The 13,647-nt window shown below is 38.1% G+C and overlaps 1 protein-coding gene across 1 annotated transcript in view; it reads right to left on the reverse strand.

Moving 5' to 3' along the window:
- Positions 1–7,908: 7,908 nt before the first annotated feature.
- Positions 7,909–13,647, reverse strand: part of LOC136866146 (uncharacterized) — a 127,835-nt gene continuing 122,096 nt past the window's right edge. Inside the window, exons 5-6 of the mRNA XM_068226510.1 lie at positions 11,235–11,663; positions 7,909–8,277 (exon numbers count right to left, since the gene is read on the reverse strand). Of these exons, the coding sequence (XP_068082611.1) occupies positions 7,909–8,277; positions 11,235–11,663 (798 nt within the window). The remainder of the gene's footprint in view (positions 8,278–11,234; positions 11,664–13,647) is intronic.

Consider the following 13,647-nt stretch of genomic DNA (forward strand, 5'->3'; position numbering starts at 1 on the left):
GTTGACTGATATCTCAAGCCCCTTATATATTGCAATAACATAGAGAAGTAATGGACAAATAAAAGTATCATAAATGAAAATAAATTGTGATAGTAAAATGTTAAACTGTTATGAAAAGGAATTTTAAAAAAATGAACTCTTGATATATTTCATATAGAAGCAGTAAAGTATTACTTTAGTGTCACTATTGATTTAGTAATGGCTCATGGTTCACATCAAAATATTCTTGGGTTTGACAGTCACAATTTCTGTCATAATATGGTAGTGAATTGAAAGGCACTTTATTATGAAATAAGCAAAAGAATCAACAAAAACTGGACTGATGAAATAATAATTTCAGTTTTTCATGCATTATTATAGGTCATGACTTGTCATAGTTCGATTGTTTGAGCAATATACCAAGCTTCCATTTTGTAGCTGATGTTAGGTATGAACAATACACTGATCAGAAATCTAGCTCAGAAGAAGAGCATTCAGTTCTGTTGAATGGGCAAGATGGTATCGGTACGTGATCATGCATCTCCATATCATGTAGACTGACACCCTGAGCGCTTGAGCAGGGTTTAAGTAGACAGAGCACACACAAACTGGGAGTCTGAAGCAAGTCAATATTGAACAACAAATTAAAGAGTTTCAGAGCCTGAGCATGACATTTTTTTTTTTTTTTTTTTTTTGAGCAACTTGAAAAACATATTATATTTTGTGGGGCTGATCATATTAGGTTCTTTCCAACATGCAGTTTGCTGTCAGTACATGGATGCATCCATATACCGCTCTATACGCACGCGCTGACTTCGTATCGGTTCCGGGATTGATACACGATTGGGTTGTGTTGGAATGGATTCTCGTTCATGAACTCCAAGGAATAGGAGTAACGCAATTACTATACTAACCTGGTGTAATGCCGATATTTTCCCATGTTGCCCGTAATGTCTTTTATGATGCTCACTTCTTTCATATCGATTTGTAATATCTTGAACAACTCCTCGGCTAATGCGGAAATGCTCGAAAAACTCATTTTCATTATACTGAGGAACAGTTTCTTCTGAAAAATATATTGTATTTCAATTATATTTTGTTTCACCTGGTAGCTTTTGTGCCTTCATAAACTATAGGCCTAACACAACACAATACATAAATAACTAAAGAAAGATGTTTAATTACGGTCACCTAAATAATTTTCATTTTTTTCTTTTTGCGAAAAACAGTACCTGCTCTTCTTCACTGGATAAAGAGTGTAAAATATCATTGTCACTATCCATCCTAACCTCAGTAACCAAACAGCTGATTAATTTATTAATGGGAGAAGAGCGCGAAATGTGTATAAAAACAGCTGATTAAGGAACTCCATAGAAATCAGCATACAGCAGGAGACAACACAGTGTTTCTGTGCATGTCACAGAAATGTACGGCTCAGTACATGCTTTAGACTGTGGACTAGTTCCGACCGCCAGGGATCGATGCAAAGAGTTAGTTGGAACGCCTGACTGCAGTACATGGACGAATACATGAACGCAATTTTGACTGTGTTGGAAAGGATTTTTCATATTGCGCATGCGCAAGGAGACTATGTACTGGTACAGGGACTGTGTTGGAAAGAACCTATTGTCTCACTAATAATACACATAGTCTCACTTAGTTGCATGACAACTCTTTTGGTGTATGGGCTGTTGAGCCACACTGGAACACAATACTCTGCTGCTGAATAGACAACACTGAGTGCTGACACCAGCGAAGTGTCTGCTGAAGAGCCCTAGCTCATTCCATACAATCTTTCTGTAGTATATTATTTTTAACTCCAAGTCTGGCTACAGTCTTCATTAGGCATTGTTTACAAGAAAATGTCTTAACTATGGTGACCCCTAGATACTTGTGATGTGCATTTTAACTTACTTTCTTTCATTCAAAATAAACATTGAACACTCTACCTGCTGATTTATAACGGAGATGAAAACATGTCACTTCTGTCTTGGTGGGACTAAGTCTCCACTTCCAAAGTTATCTGTCCAGAATGGTTAGGTTAGAAGTCAGAATATCTTCAGTTGCCTCAAAATTTCTGTGTTGGGTAGCTATAGTCTAGTCATCTGCATAGCCAAACTTTATAGATTTTTATTTATTGGTATGTCGCCTATATAGAGGTTGAAAAGAAGTGGTGCAAGAACAGAGCCCTGTTGTTCAGTATTTTGTGTGTGCTGTTGTTGTCTCCTACAATGACTGAGAAGGACCTTCCAGCAAGCATATTGTTAATGAGATGGATTGTCTTTATGCATGGGATTGCCCGAATTAGTTTATAAAGCAGCCCTTGTCGCCAAACTGTGTGTCATTTTCTGCACTTTGATCTATGAAGGCCACTGATGTCTTTTGGTTTACTTGATACCCTGCTTCTGTGCAAGTTGTTTGGGACATCACTTGATCAGCCCAGCTTCATGCTGGATAAAACCTGTCTTGTTCCATAAGGATCTCTTGAAATATCTTTGTGCTGATTCTGCTATACAATAACCTTGCAAAGAGCTTGTAAAGAGTGCTTAGCAGTGAAATTGGTTGATATTTCTTTAGCTCGTTGGATGGTCACTTGACTTCCTAGGTTTCAGTAATGCAATAACTTTTGCTTTCTTCATCTGTTGTGATACTGTGCCCTTGTCCATGATTTTAGGAAAGAAGAGCCATCTTTCTGCATATTTTCTGTAGTGAAAGAAGAATTCTTAATGTATACCATCTGTTTCAAGTGCATTTTCAGCTTTTATATCTTTAAGCACATCTGTAATTTTGGAAGTATTGAAGAGAAATGAGATTCCTCAGGGCATGATAAAACATCACCACAGTGGTCTTATTTACTGATATATATGAGCTCTCTTCTTCACTCCTTTGAAGTCAAGTGATTCAACAGTTTCTTTCCATTTCTCTAGACATGAATTTTCATACTGAGAAAGAAGAAAACAGCAGCATGAAATGAATATGTCCAAATGACTACACAGTGATGTGATTGAATTCTTGTGGAAAGAAGGTGCTTAAAATCTTTAGTCAAATGCAAGCCATGTACAAAGATACATGTTTAAAATGAACTCTGTGCTCAAGTCTTACACTAAATTTCACAGTAGATCTCACACAACCTGGACAGTTGGTTATGATGACACAAGAAAAATTGCTGCTGTTGACATGATGGTGAAGGATGAGTGAATGAAAACCTACAACCTGTTTTCCAGTCAATGACCAGGTCAGGGATGGGATGAATGAAGCCAACTTGTGGCGAGGGTAGGAATTGTGTCCGCTGCCGAGGCCTGTCACACTCCTCTTGGGCAATGATTAATGACTCACAGATGAAATGAAATACTAGTGGAGAGTGTTGCTGGAATGAAAGATGACAGGGAAAACCGGAGTACCCAGAGAAAAACCTGTCCTGCCTCCGCTTTGTCCAGCACAAATCTCACATGGAGTGACCGGGACTTGAACCACAGTATCCAGTGGCGAGAGGCCGGCGTGCTGCTGCCTGAGCCATGGAGGCTCTATGATAGTGAAGGACAATTGCCTAATAATTGTACGTGAAGTTCAACAGATGTCAACTTCAATGTCAGATCCATAAACAGCTTTATTCACAGGGAGCTGGGATGTTAGAAAGTGTCCTCCAAATGCGTACCTATCATCTCTCTGATGATCAGAATGGAGCAGATTTTGACTATGATGAAACCTAGAGCCACCACCACTTTGAACTGGCAGTGAAGATGAATCCTTTTTCACCAAGACAAAAGAAGGTAAGATACCGGTAATCTGCTTCAACTGGGAAGGTCATTTTATTGCTGCCTTTAATATCAATGGGCCACTGGTTGGTGTCACGATCAATATTCAACATTAGCCTATTGTGACATCTAACAGAATCTCTGATAGGCCATCAATATTGGATTGCTGGGTAACTGTCACAAGATGTACTGATACTACACGATGACACACACTGACACGCTGCTAGTGCAATAATGGACACACTGCATTCTTTTTGCTGGAGTCTTAAGGATTGATCATCTTACAGCAAAGATCTCTCCCCTTGCAACTACCAAATCTTTTATTCATTGAAGAGACCTTTCAGGGTAAATGTTCCTCCACTAATCAAGTGATTTGTGATGCTATGGAAATGATTCAACCAGCATCCTTCATTGTGGAGGATATTGAGAAACTTTGTTGGAGGAGTAATGAGTTAAAGCCTCTGAATATAATACAATTGTCATAAGCAATTTAATTAATATGTTGTGTCTTCTAGGTGTACAGGATACTCTTTTCAGAGACCTGAGATAGGAGTCAATTGATCATTCAGAAAGAACTTTGTAAGCTAGTAAATCTAGCAGAAGGTAATTTCATCTGATTATGGAATCTGGCCCCTGTCTCAGATCTCTGAAAAGACAAATGCCTCAGTGGTGGGAGTGATTATCTATAGGCTCTGCAGTAACAGTATGCTGTCACTGTGATACAGTGTGCATATAGTGTGTATATAGTATATGTTGCTTAATACATACAATGTAAGTTTCTATGTTTTAAATGAATGGCCCTTATACTGTAATTGAAGCATACCCATGAGTGAACAGTGTGTATATAGTATAAGTTGCTTAATACATACAATGTATGTTTCTATGTTTTAAATGAATAGCCCTTATACTGTAATTGAAGCATACCCATGAGTTTTGTGAAAACATGCTTCAAAGCCTTTGTTGCTTGCTGAGTCAGAATGTCCAGTGTAATATAACATAGACCCTTATTCCATAAAAGTGATACTGCTGTTTTCTCAAAATAATACCTAAACTATAGAATTAAATATTGTGAGAAAAAACAGCAATAAAGTATAATATATAAATAGTCTATATTTCAAATTTAAAGACCAACGTTTTTCTCTCCTTGGCCATCATCTTTATGGCACTTGGTGATAAGTAATACGTGCACATTATCATTGCTGTTATCAAATAGCATATTCATGTTTGTAATAAGAAACATGGGCGCCCGCAAGGGGGGGCAAGCGGGGGCACTTGCCCCCCCTGGAATTCTAAAGATGTTGATGTTCAATTGTTTAATATCATACCAGATTATTTCATAAACTGAAATTACTGACAGTCATCTAGCATATGTTATAACTGGAAGTTTCTGTAAACAATTTAATGTTGCTGACGTTATATTGGTTTTTATATTCAAGAAAATTGTTAATGTGCCCCCCCCTGGAAAAGATCCTGCGGGCGCCCATGTAAGAAAACATTCACTTTCCAAAGACAGATAACATTAACTGCGCACTGTAGACTGTATGGTTGCTATGATTGTTGTAGCTTGGTGCAAGATAAGCAGGTTCATTACTTTCACATTTGATATAGACATTTGTTCTACAATTGTCAAAAAACATTTCACTTCAGAATATCTCCTGTATGGTAATGTCATCTATTATCATAAGCTAAAACTAGTGGATAGGTAGATGGAAGAGGAATCATAGACTTTTGTTCCACAAATAACTCACTTTTTATGGAAATGTAACATAAACCCTTGTTTGTGTTTATGCTTCAATTTATCATTCAGGAACAACTCTTTGCAAGTCAGTAAATCTAGAAAGTAAGCCAGTAAATCTAGCAAAAGTAGGTAATTTCATCTGCGTATGGAATCTGGCCCCTAAATCAGATCTCTGAAATGAAGATCCTGTACACCTAGCATACTACATCAAATAGCTTGCTTATGATTTCTATTTATTGTGACGATTTTATTATGTTCAGACACCATATTGCTCCTCCAACAAAGAATGATCTGTTCGAGAATGTCCCTCCAAGTGAAATGTATATGTGTTTAGAAGCTGCATGTTCTTTATTTTATGATATACATCTATATTTGTGTGTTTGCTTTCCATTACTTATATTAAACCAGCTGGGTACCTTTTCCTTTATGTCCTGTATTCCTTGTCTTCTACCACTTGTATTAACATTTTGTTTCTTGCATTTATATTGTTTTCTCCTTACTCTACCCTTCTCATATCAGGAAAGAGGAGTTCTCAAGAATGTCTCAAGGAGTATGAATGTCCAATTCTCCAATGAATGTAGGAAGTAGAAGAAAACTTGTTGCAGTCTGAGAAGAATAGATTTGAAAGAACTGAAATCATGTTTCTTATTGTCCCTTCTTCCTCTCAATCTCTCTGTTTACACTACCTTATCTGTATGTTCTTCCTTATGAACATACAACCTTCCTAGTCATCTATCTTTGATGATGACATTCCTACACTTACAAGGGGAGGCCATGACTTTCTGATCTTGGATTATCTTCAAAATTTGTACACTTTTAGTAGTCCATTAAGACAACATAATGTGCAAGTAGTAAGACATACGTACTAGGTACTTAGGCATTCTCGAGAAAATTGCAAGAGAAGTTTTTGCGTTGAATATGTATCGGTGTGTTGTGATCATGAGCACGATGGCGCCCATGCCCGGGGGCAAAGTGGGGATGCCCCCCCCCCCCTAGCTCTTAGGGAAAGGAAAAAATCTAATATAGTCAGGTGTTTTTCTTTCAAGAAAATGGTTTAAATATCGGTATTACGTAGAAGTGATAAGGGATACCGTGTGTGGCATTTTACCATGGAATAGAAGTCGACATTCATCTTCTAAAATATTAAAAATACTACATACCCCCAGGTCTAGCCCCTCCCTACAATCTATCCTATGGGCGCCCATGGATGGTGGCAGTTGAATGGTTAGCGTTCAAGTTCCGTAATTGCTGGATTGCTGGATTGACTCCCACTCATCTTTTTTTTTTTTCAATACTGGTCATATTCTTTCATGTATGTTACGATTCAAAGATAATATAATTAAAAAGTATGTGTATTTGCACGAACTTTTATTGAATTTCCAATGTTATTTGGCTGTTTACTAATTTTTATCATTACAAAAATTATATTATCTATAATTATCAACAAGTAAATGACCAAATGCATAAAGTTTTCTTGAAAATGTATGCCTGTCGTGATTAGCAAAATCCCTCATACCTGACAGTGAAATTAGGTAAGGTACCCGGAACTGCTTTGCACCTGTTCCTTTTCCTGTTCCTCCTATATAACTTGAAGTGACACTTGTTTGTTCTTTCCAATATGTATATTAAGTATGAACGCTCAAGGGTCATAAGTACTGTTCATTACTTGTAAAAGATGAACTAGCAATTTTCTTTGGCATGAGCAGCTGTTGTTTTTAGTAGTTTTGACAATCTCATTACCTAAATTTATGGTTCTTAGATGAACACACTGACCTTCATGGCCATATGTAGTAAGTGAAAGCTGAGTGGTTGGAATCTTTATCATGGTCATTTTCAGACTTTCAGTGGCCAAACTGAAATGGAATTTATCCTATGATACTTATATTCCTTCCCTAACTCCCGATCCTGCCACAAAAATAAAATGAAGAAACACACTCTCCTGTGACAAGACCATCATGCTTGAAGTTAAGTACCATACCTGGAGATTATGATCATAGGCCTATTGCTTTATCCCCTTTAAAAAGAGAAAGAACAGTTCTACAAATATGAAATAATTGATTGAATTTTTAAATATTGACAGAGAAAGAACAAGAGCTGTCAATTGTACTAATGAAAATGAATCCATTTCAATTATTGACAACAATCTAGAACAAATGATTCCTTACTACATCTATTGCCTTCAGTTAACCAATAATACTACAGTCAAACATAATATAATATGTTCATATGAAGTAAAAGCTGACCCTCTGTCACAGAGGTATTTTTTTAATGCACTAGGTTTCTGAAATGTGGAAGTTTAGAAAAGTCAGCCTTGACACAACCAGCAATGAGTTACAAAGGCATATGTGAACTGCTTCAGTCCCCTAGCTTAGTGTGCTCTAGGATCTGTTTCTGACCTTATCTTTTGTCAGGCTAAAATTGTTCTTGTTGTCTTTTCTAGGCAATGGGCATGGCCAGGTCATCTGGAATGACACTGTAGCGGATGACTGGGGGGCTCACCTTGTGGCAGTCCTCTCTGCGTGGTGGGCACTTAACACAGCGACGCACAAACACTGCTAGTCCAAACACAGTGAATATAGACAGAGAGAGTCCAAAGAAGAGCAGTGCCTTGAGCCCTTCTTGTGTTACCGCAGAATGGTGGGCAGATTCTGATGACACGTTCTTGGCAGGAGCAGCCATCACTCGTGGTTCTTGTTTCCCAGGCTCACCAGGATGCAGCAGACGAACTATGAAGCGACCACGTTCAGATCCCCAGTACTCGCTCAATCTGCGTGGATTAGGCACTAACCAGGACTGGCCAGCTACCTGTGTAACATTTCCCATTTATATTAATAAATGATTCACTTATTGGGAGTGGTTCCTACCAGCTCTTAATTTAATAAATACTTGAACTATGCAGGAATTGAGCCCTTCTCTTGAACCTGATTGCTAGTGAGGTCAGACTCAAAGAAGAGTCCCAAATAGTCAGATTTCAACCTACTAAAACCTGTGACAATAAAGTTCGGTGAATGAAGTCATAACGGTCAATCCGGCAACAATGGCGACACACAACGCTCCACCTGCATAGCAGCAGGTTTTGACCACCTGCTCCCAACGTTGTTCAGCTGAGCATCATGTGTGTGCCATGTAAGACCTGTTTGACACAGTGCATGTTTAGTGCATTGGTGCTTAACTGCGAACAGGAATATGAACGACCAAAAGATCAATGTACAGTTTTGTTTTAAGCTTGGCAAGACACTGAAAGGAACACATGCGATGCTGGTACGTGTTTAGGAAGATCAAGCACTGTACTTGAAATGTGTGTATGAGTGGTTCACCCGTTTTCGAGGAGACCGGGAAAGTGTTTCTGATAACCCCCGTAGAGGAAGACTGGCAACCGCCATCAGTGATGAAAACATTGAGAAGGTGAGGACATTAATCACGAACGATCTGTAATTAACTGTGCGCGTGATAGTGGATGAACTGCAGATTAACCGTGAATCCGTGTGATAAATCGTTATCCAGAAGTTAGGGAAGAGGAAAACGTGTTCTCGTCTTATGCCACATCACTTGACTGATGATCAGAAGCAGACACGTTTAGAGGCTTCACAGGATTTTGTCAGAATGGCAGATGCGACACCAAATTTCTTGAACTGTATTGTCACTGAGGATGAAACCTGGTGTCTGAGGTACGACCCTGAAACTAAACGGCAAAGCATGGAATGGCATTCTCCGCGATCCCCTCATCGGAAAAAGGTCAGAGCTGAAAAGTTGCGCATCAAACTTGCTTTGAAAGGAAAGAGATTTGACGATATTCCTGGCATCCAACGAAACGTGATGAGGCTTTTGAACATCATCCCAAAGGAAGCCATCTTTCAAAGTTTCCAGGACATGTATCGCCGATCTCAGCAGTGCACAGTTATGGGAGGGGACTATTTCAAAGGACAGTAAGGTCACTGTCGTGCATTCTTCATCTATGTTGATAGTACAGGACTATTCACCGAACTGTATTGTCACAGGTTGTATTATCAATAGTTATATCAGTATCATTAAGTGAAACCTAGTTCTCTTCATCAGAAACAGCAATGTGCAGAATGTATCACTCAAGGAATGTGTAAAATTTATGGCTGCTAAGAACATTTATAATCTTTACATGGCATATTTATTGTATGTTGGTCTTACTGGTATCTGACTAGCAAATGAGTTTACCATTTTCATTCATTGGAATTATAAAACTCTGTCACTGGGTTATTAATCTTTGCAATGTTACAGGCTCTTTTTAATATGAGACAACAATAAATAGTATAGGTCTAGTGTATTTGATAAATGAGTTGATTTGAAAGATTCTGATTCTCATAATAAGTGGATTCTGCAGTACCGTTCTATCTATTTAATAACAAGACAAATCTGCAGATATTCATTTTGAAAAGGGGGACTACAAGATTAGGAATTGGCTGCCATCAGGAGAATCAATGACAAACTTCAAAGCATGCAATATCAGCTAAGACATCACAGGGCACTGTTCTTGTTTCTCACAAAGACACACTTTGAGGCCAATTAAAAATCTATTATTCACAAGTTAGCAGAGACTCTGGAAATTTCCATAATTACTGATTGGATACATTAAAGAAAGTAAACTTGGATTTTTACAAGATTGTTAAAATAATGATCATAAGCCATGAACCTACAGTTTTTATCTGGAATGATAGCCACTGAGATGTAAATTTTCATTTGAAAATTTTGCTTACATTGGCTTAGATTCAGACTGAAGTTGCCCCAGTGAGAAGCCAGCAACAGTGTCACACCTACTTGTGTACATATGAAGAGGTTCTGATACATTTCTTGTCATGAAGTCTGAGTCCCACAGAATGTCAAATAAAAATGAAATCAGGCTCAATAAGGAATATTAGATACAAAATAAATCAGTTAACTATAGTAAATAGCTATTGCTGCTTTCTTGTAAGATCTATGAAGTTAAGAAACATTAGGTATTTGAATGGTAGCCCACGTGTTGTCAGCTAGGGGGACAGAAAGGAACTGACCACCTTAATACAAGTCAATACTGATGAGAATTTCGGATCAGCGATTTCCCTGGCCTAGCTGATGGCACTCAGTAGGTTACCAATGTCTACCTTTGCATAAGGTTCTACATAAATGAATTATTATAATTATTAGGGCCTATTATTTAATACTTAACACCAAGCTTTATAGCTGCAGTCGCTTAAGTGCGGCCAGTAGCCAGTAATCGGGAGATAGTGGGTTTGAGCCCCACTGTCGGCAGCCCTGAAGATGGTTTTCCGTGGTTTCCCATTTTCACACCAGGCAATGCCAGGGCTGTACCTTAATTAAAGCCACGGCCGCTTCCTTCCACTTCCTAGGCCTTTCCTATCCCATTGTCGCCATAAGACCTATCCGTGTCGGTGCGACGTAAAGCAAATAGCAATTAACACTTAACATTAAGCAACTGCGCATCTATTAATGTAAAATTTAAATTATACCAAAATATCAAGAAAATGCAATTAACTAATGCCATCATCATCTATGATATTAAAAAGACTTCATGGATAAGAGAGTACATAACAAACAATACCTGAAATGTTGCAAGAGGTTAAAATGTTGAAGTCAAGATTAAAGGTAAAATTGATATGGTCACGTATGCAAATTTGGTTCTAGTAAAAGTATGTTTTAAAATCAGTTTTTTGTCATGTGAGTCACACTTTTATTAGTGGAAAGTCATAGGAAATTATCATATCTAACAGTTGATTCTGAACCATATCTCCTACCTGTATATGATAAAGTGGTGAACTAAAACCCCTGAACCACTTTAGAGCACTACCTCGCCAGGTGTTCTCAACAGGGACAAAGACATTAGTATCTTTTGTTGTATCCAAGATCCATATGTCCATTAGTTGATCATATGCCAAGAGTAACAGGGTACGCCCAGGCCCAGCATCCACAGCTGCCAATATAACACGTGTATCATCTCCCCACAGTGCATCTGGAAGATCAAAGGTTGCTCCCAGTTGGAGTTGCCCTAATGCTTGCAGGGAGTGGGTGATACTATCCAGGCGGTAGGCAAGACGAGTGGAAGTGGGTGTTGAGGCACCATATGGAACGCATAACACCAAAACAGAACTTCCAGATGCAGCATATCTTACACTTTCTGCACCTGGAGCACAGCCTGGCCACAGAGTGGAGTTCTCCACCACCACCTGGAACACAGAGCATTTTGATGTAATGATATTGATAATAACAAATCATGTGACTTCAAACATATAAATTATTGAGGAGAAAACACCTAGAATTTTGTTATCAATTTAATTGCAATATAACTACCAATATGTTGCTCTAGCAAACTGTGTCCAGTTGTTCCCGTAGTACAACCAAATTATATAAATAGAAGTTTGCAATAGCAAAAGGAAATTTTACTGAATTATTACCTTATAATACAAAAACTTTTTAATATACTACACTGTATAAAAAAGGCAGGTTATAGATTTATGTTAAACATAACCATGTTTTGATGTAAGCCTTCTGTGTGATTGTGAACTAATTCTTCATGAAATAATAATAAAAATTGCTGTTACCAGTCACTTTGAAGTTTTATTAGATAATTCACTTCACAATGCATTTTGGAGACGGTGCTCCATCATCAGTTGATTAAAAAATGACAGAATTTGTTATTCTGTTTCATATTTAATTATCTCCAAAGAATATATTATTACATTTAAGAGTAGGAGCTATGTAGGCTTACATTATAAATATACTACATCTATATTGGATTAGCCACCGCTGTCTGCTGGATCAACTATAAGCTTGTGTCAATTCAGAAATGTACAGTTGTTACTAAATATTTCTTTTCTGTACCACAGAGGATGTGTTTTGGATCTATTAATTGATGTCTATAAATTTCTAGTGTTTCTGAAATGTTCCATTTTATCTGTGTGTGTGTGTGTGTGTGTGTGTGTGTGTGTGTGTGTGTGTGTGAAAATGGTGAGAGAATTCTGTGCTTCATGTCCTGTGTCATATAGAAATATAGAAACTGCTGATTTATCATGCTTATATAGCCGAAGTGTCAACATGTGTTCTTGAATCTGATATCAAATCCTCTTCCAGTTTGTCCAATGTAAAAATAGTCAAAAGTTTTCTCTGGCGATTTTGTATACACCAGTTTATTTGATTATCTGGTGTATTGATTGAGTGTGGTAGAATCTGACCCAGTTAGTTTATGGTTGAGAAACTAATGAGTAGGCCTCTATTTTGCTTTTTGAGGGCTCTGGCTATTTGGTACCTGTGATGATTTTTCTGTGAATGGTATGCTGTGATGTTACATGTCGTTTTGTGTCATTCACTTCCTTGTAGCGGTGTTTCTGTTGTTTTCTTTACGATGTTTTTAATAATTTTATCTATTGTATGTGGTTTGTTCAATTTTTTGTGGCCATTGCTTTATGAATTGAATTTCTTCAGTTCTATACTCATCAAGTAAGGGTAGTTTTAATGCTCCATAAAGCATAGCTCTAAAATGTAGCCATGTTTATTAGGTAGGGTGGCATGGGGTGTCATAAAAAGAAATGGCGTATGGATTTTTGTGCCAGAAGTGTCCAAAGACAAGTTCAGCTCACCAGATGCAGGTCTTTTGATTTGACTCCCGTAGGCGACCTGTGTGTCATAACGAGGATGAAATGATGATGAAGACAACACATACATCCAGCCCCCATGCCAGCGAAATTAACTAATTATGATTAAATTCCCGACCCTGCCGGAAATCGAACCCGGGACCTCTGTGATTAAAGGCCAGCACGCTAACCATTTAGCCATGGAGCCGGACATGAGATCTCATGTATGGTTATAGTGGTTATAGTTCACAATATAATATTGTTACGAATAGAACTCTATCCGTTTCATTACTCACATTTATTTCAGGATGACCCAATAAATGCCCACACACATATTCAAACACAAACATTTCTAACCAGTTATGAATGGCCACACTAATTACCAGTCTATTTACAAATCTCTCTACCTTGTGGTGCAGCAAGGGCCCAGCCCGTTCCTTTACCTGGGACACTAATCCTTAGTTTCACTTTCCCCCAAGTCCAGTTAGCTCCTACAACCACTGTGCATAGACAGCTGGATTTGAACACAGTGCCCCTGGCTATACAACACACGACGACTGTTCATCGGTTCAACTCCACT

The sequence above is a fragment of the Anabrus simplex genome, chromosome 1 (genome assembly GCF_040414725.1).
Source record: "Anabrus simplex isolate iqAnaSimp1 chromosome 1, ASM4041472v1, whole genome shotgun sequence".
NCBI lineage: Eukaryota > Metazoa > Arthropoda > Insecta > Orthoptera > Tettigoniidae > Anabrus > Anabrus simplex.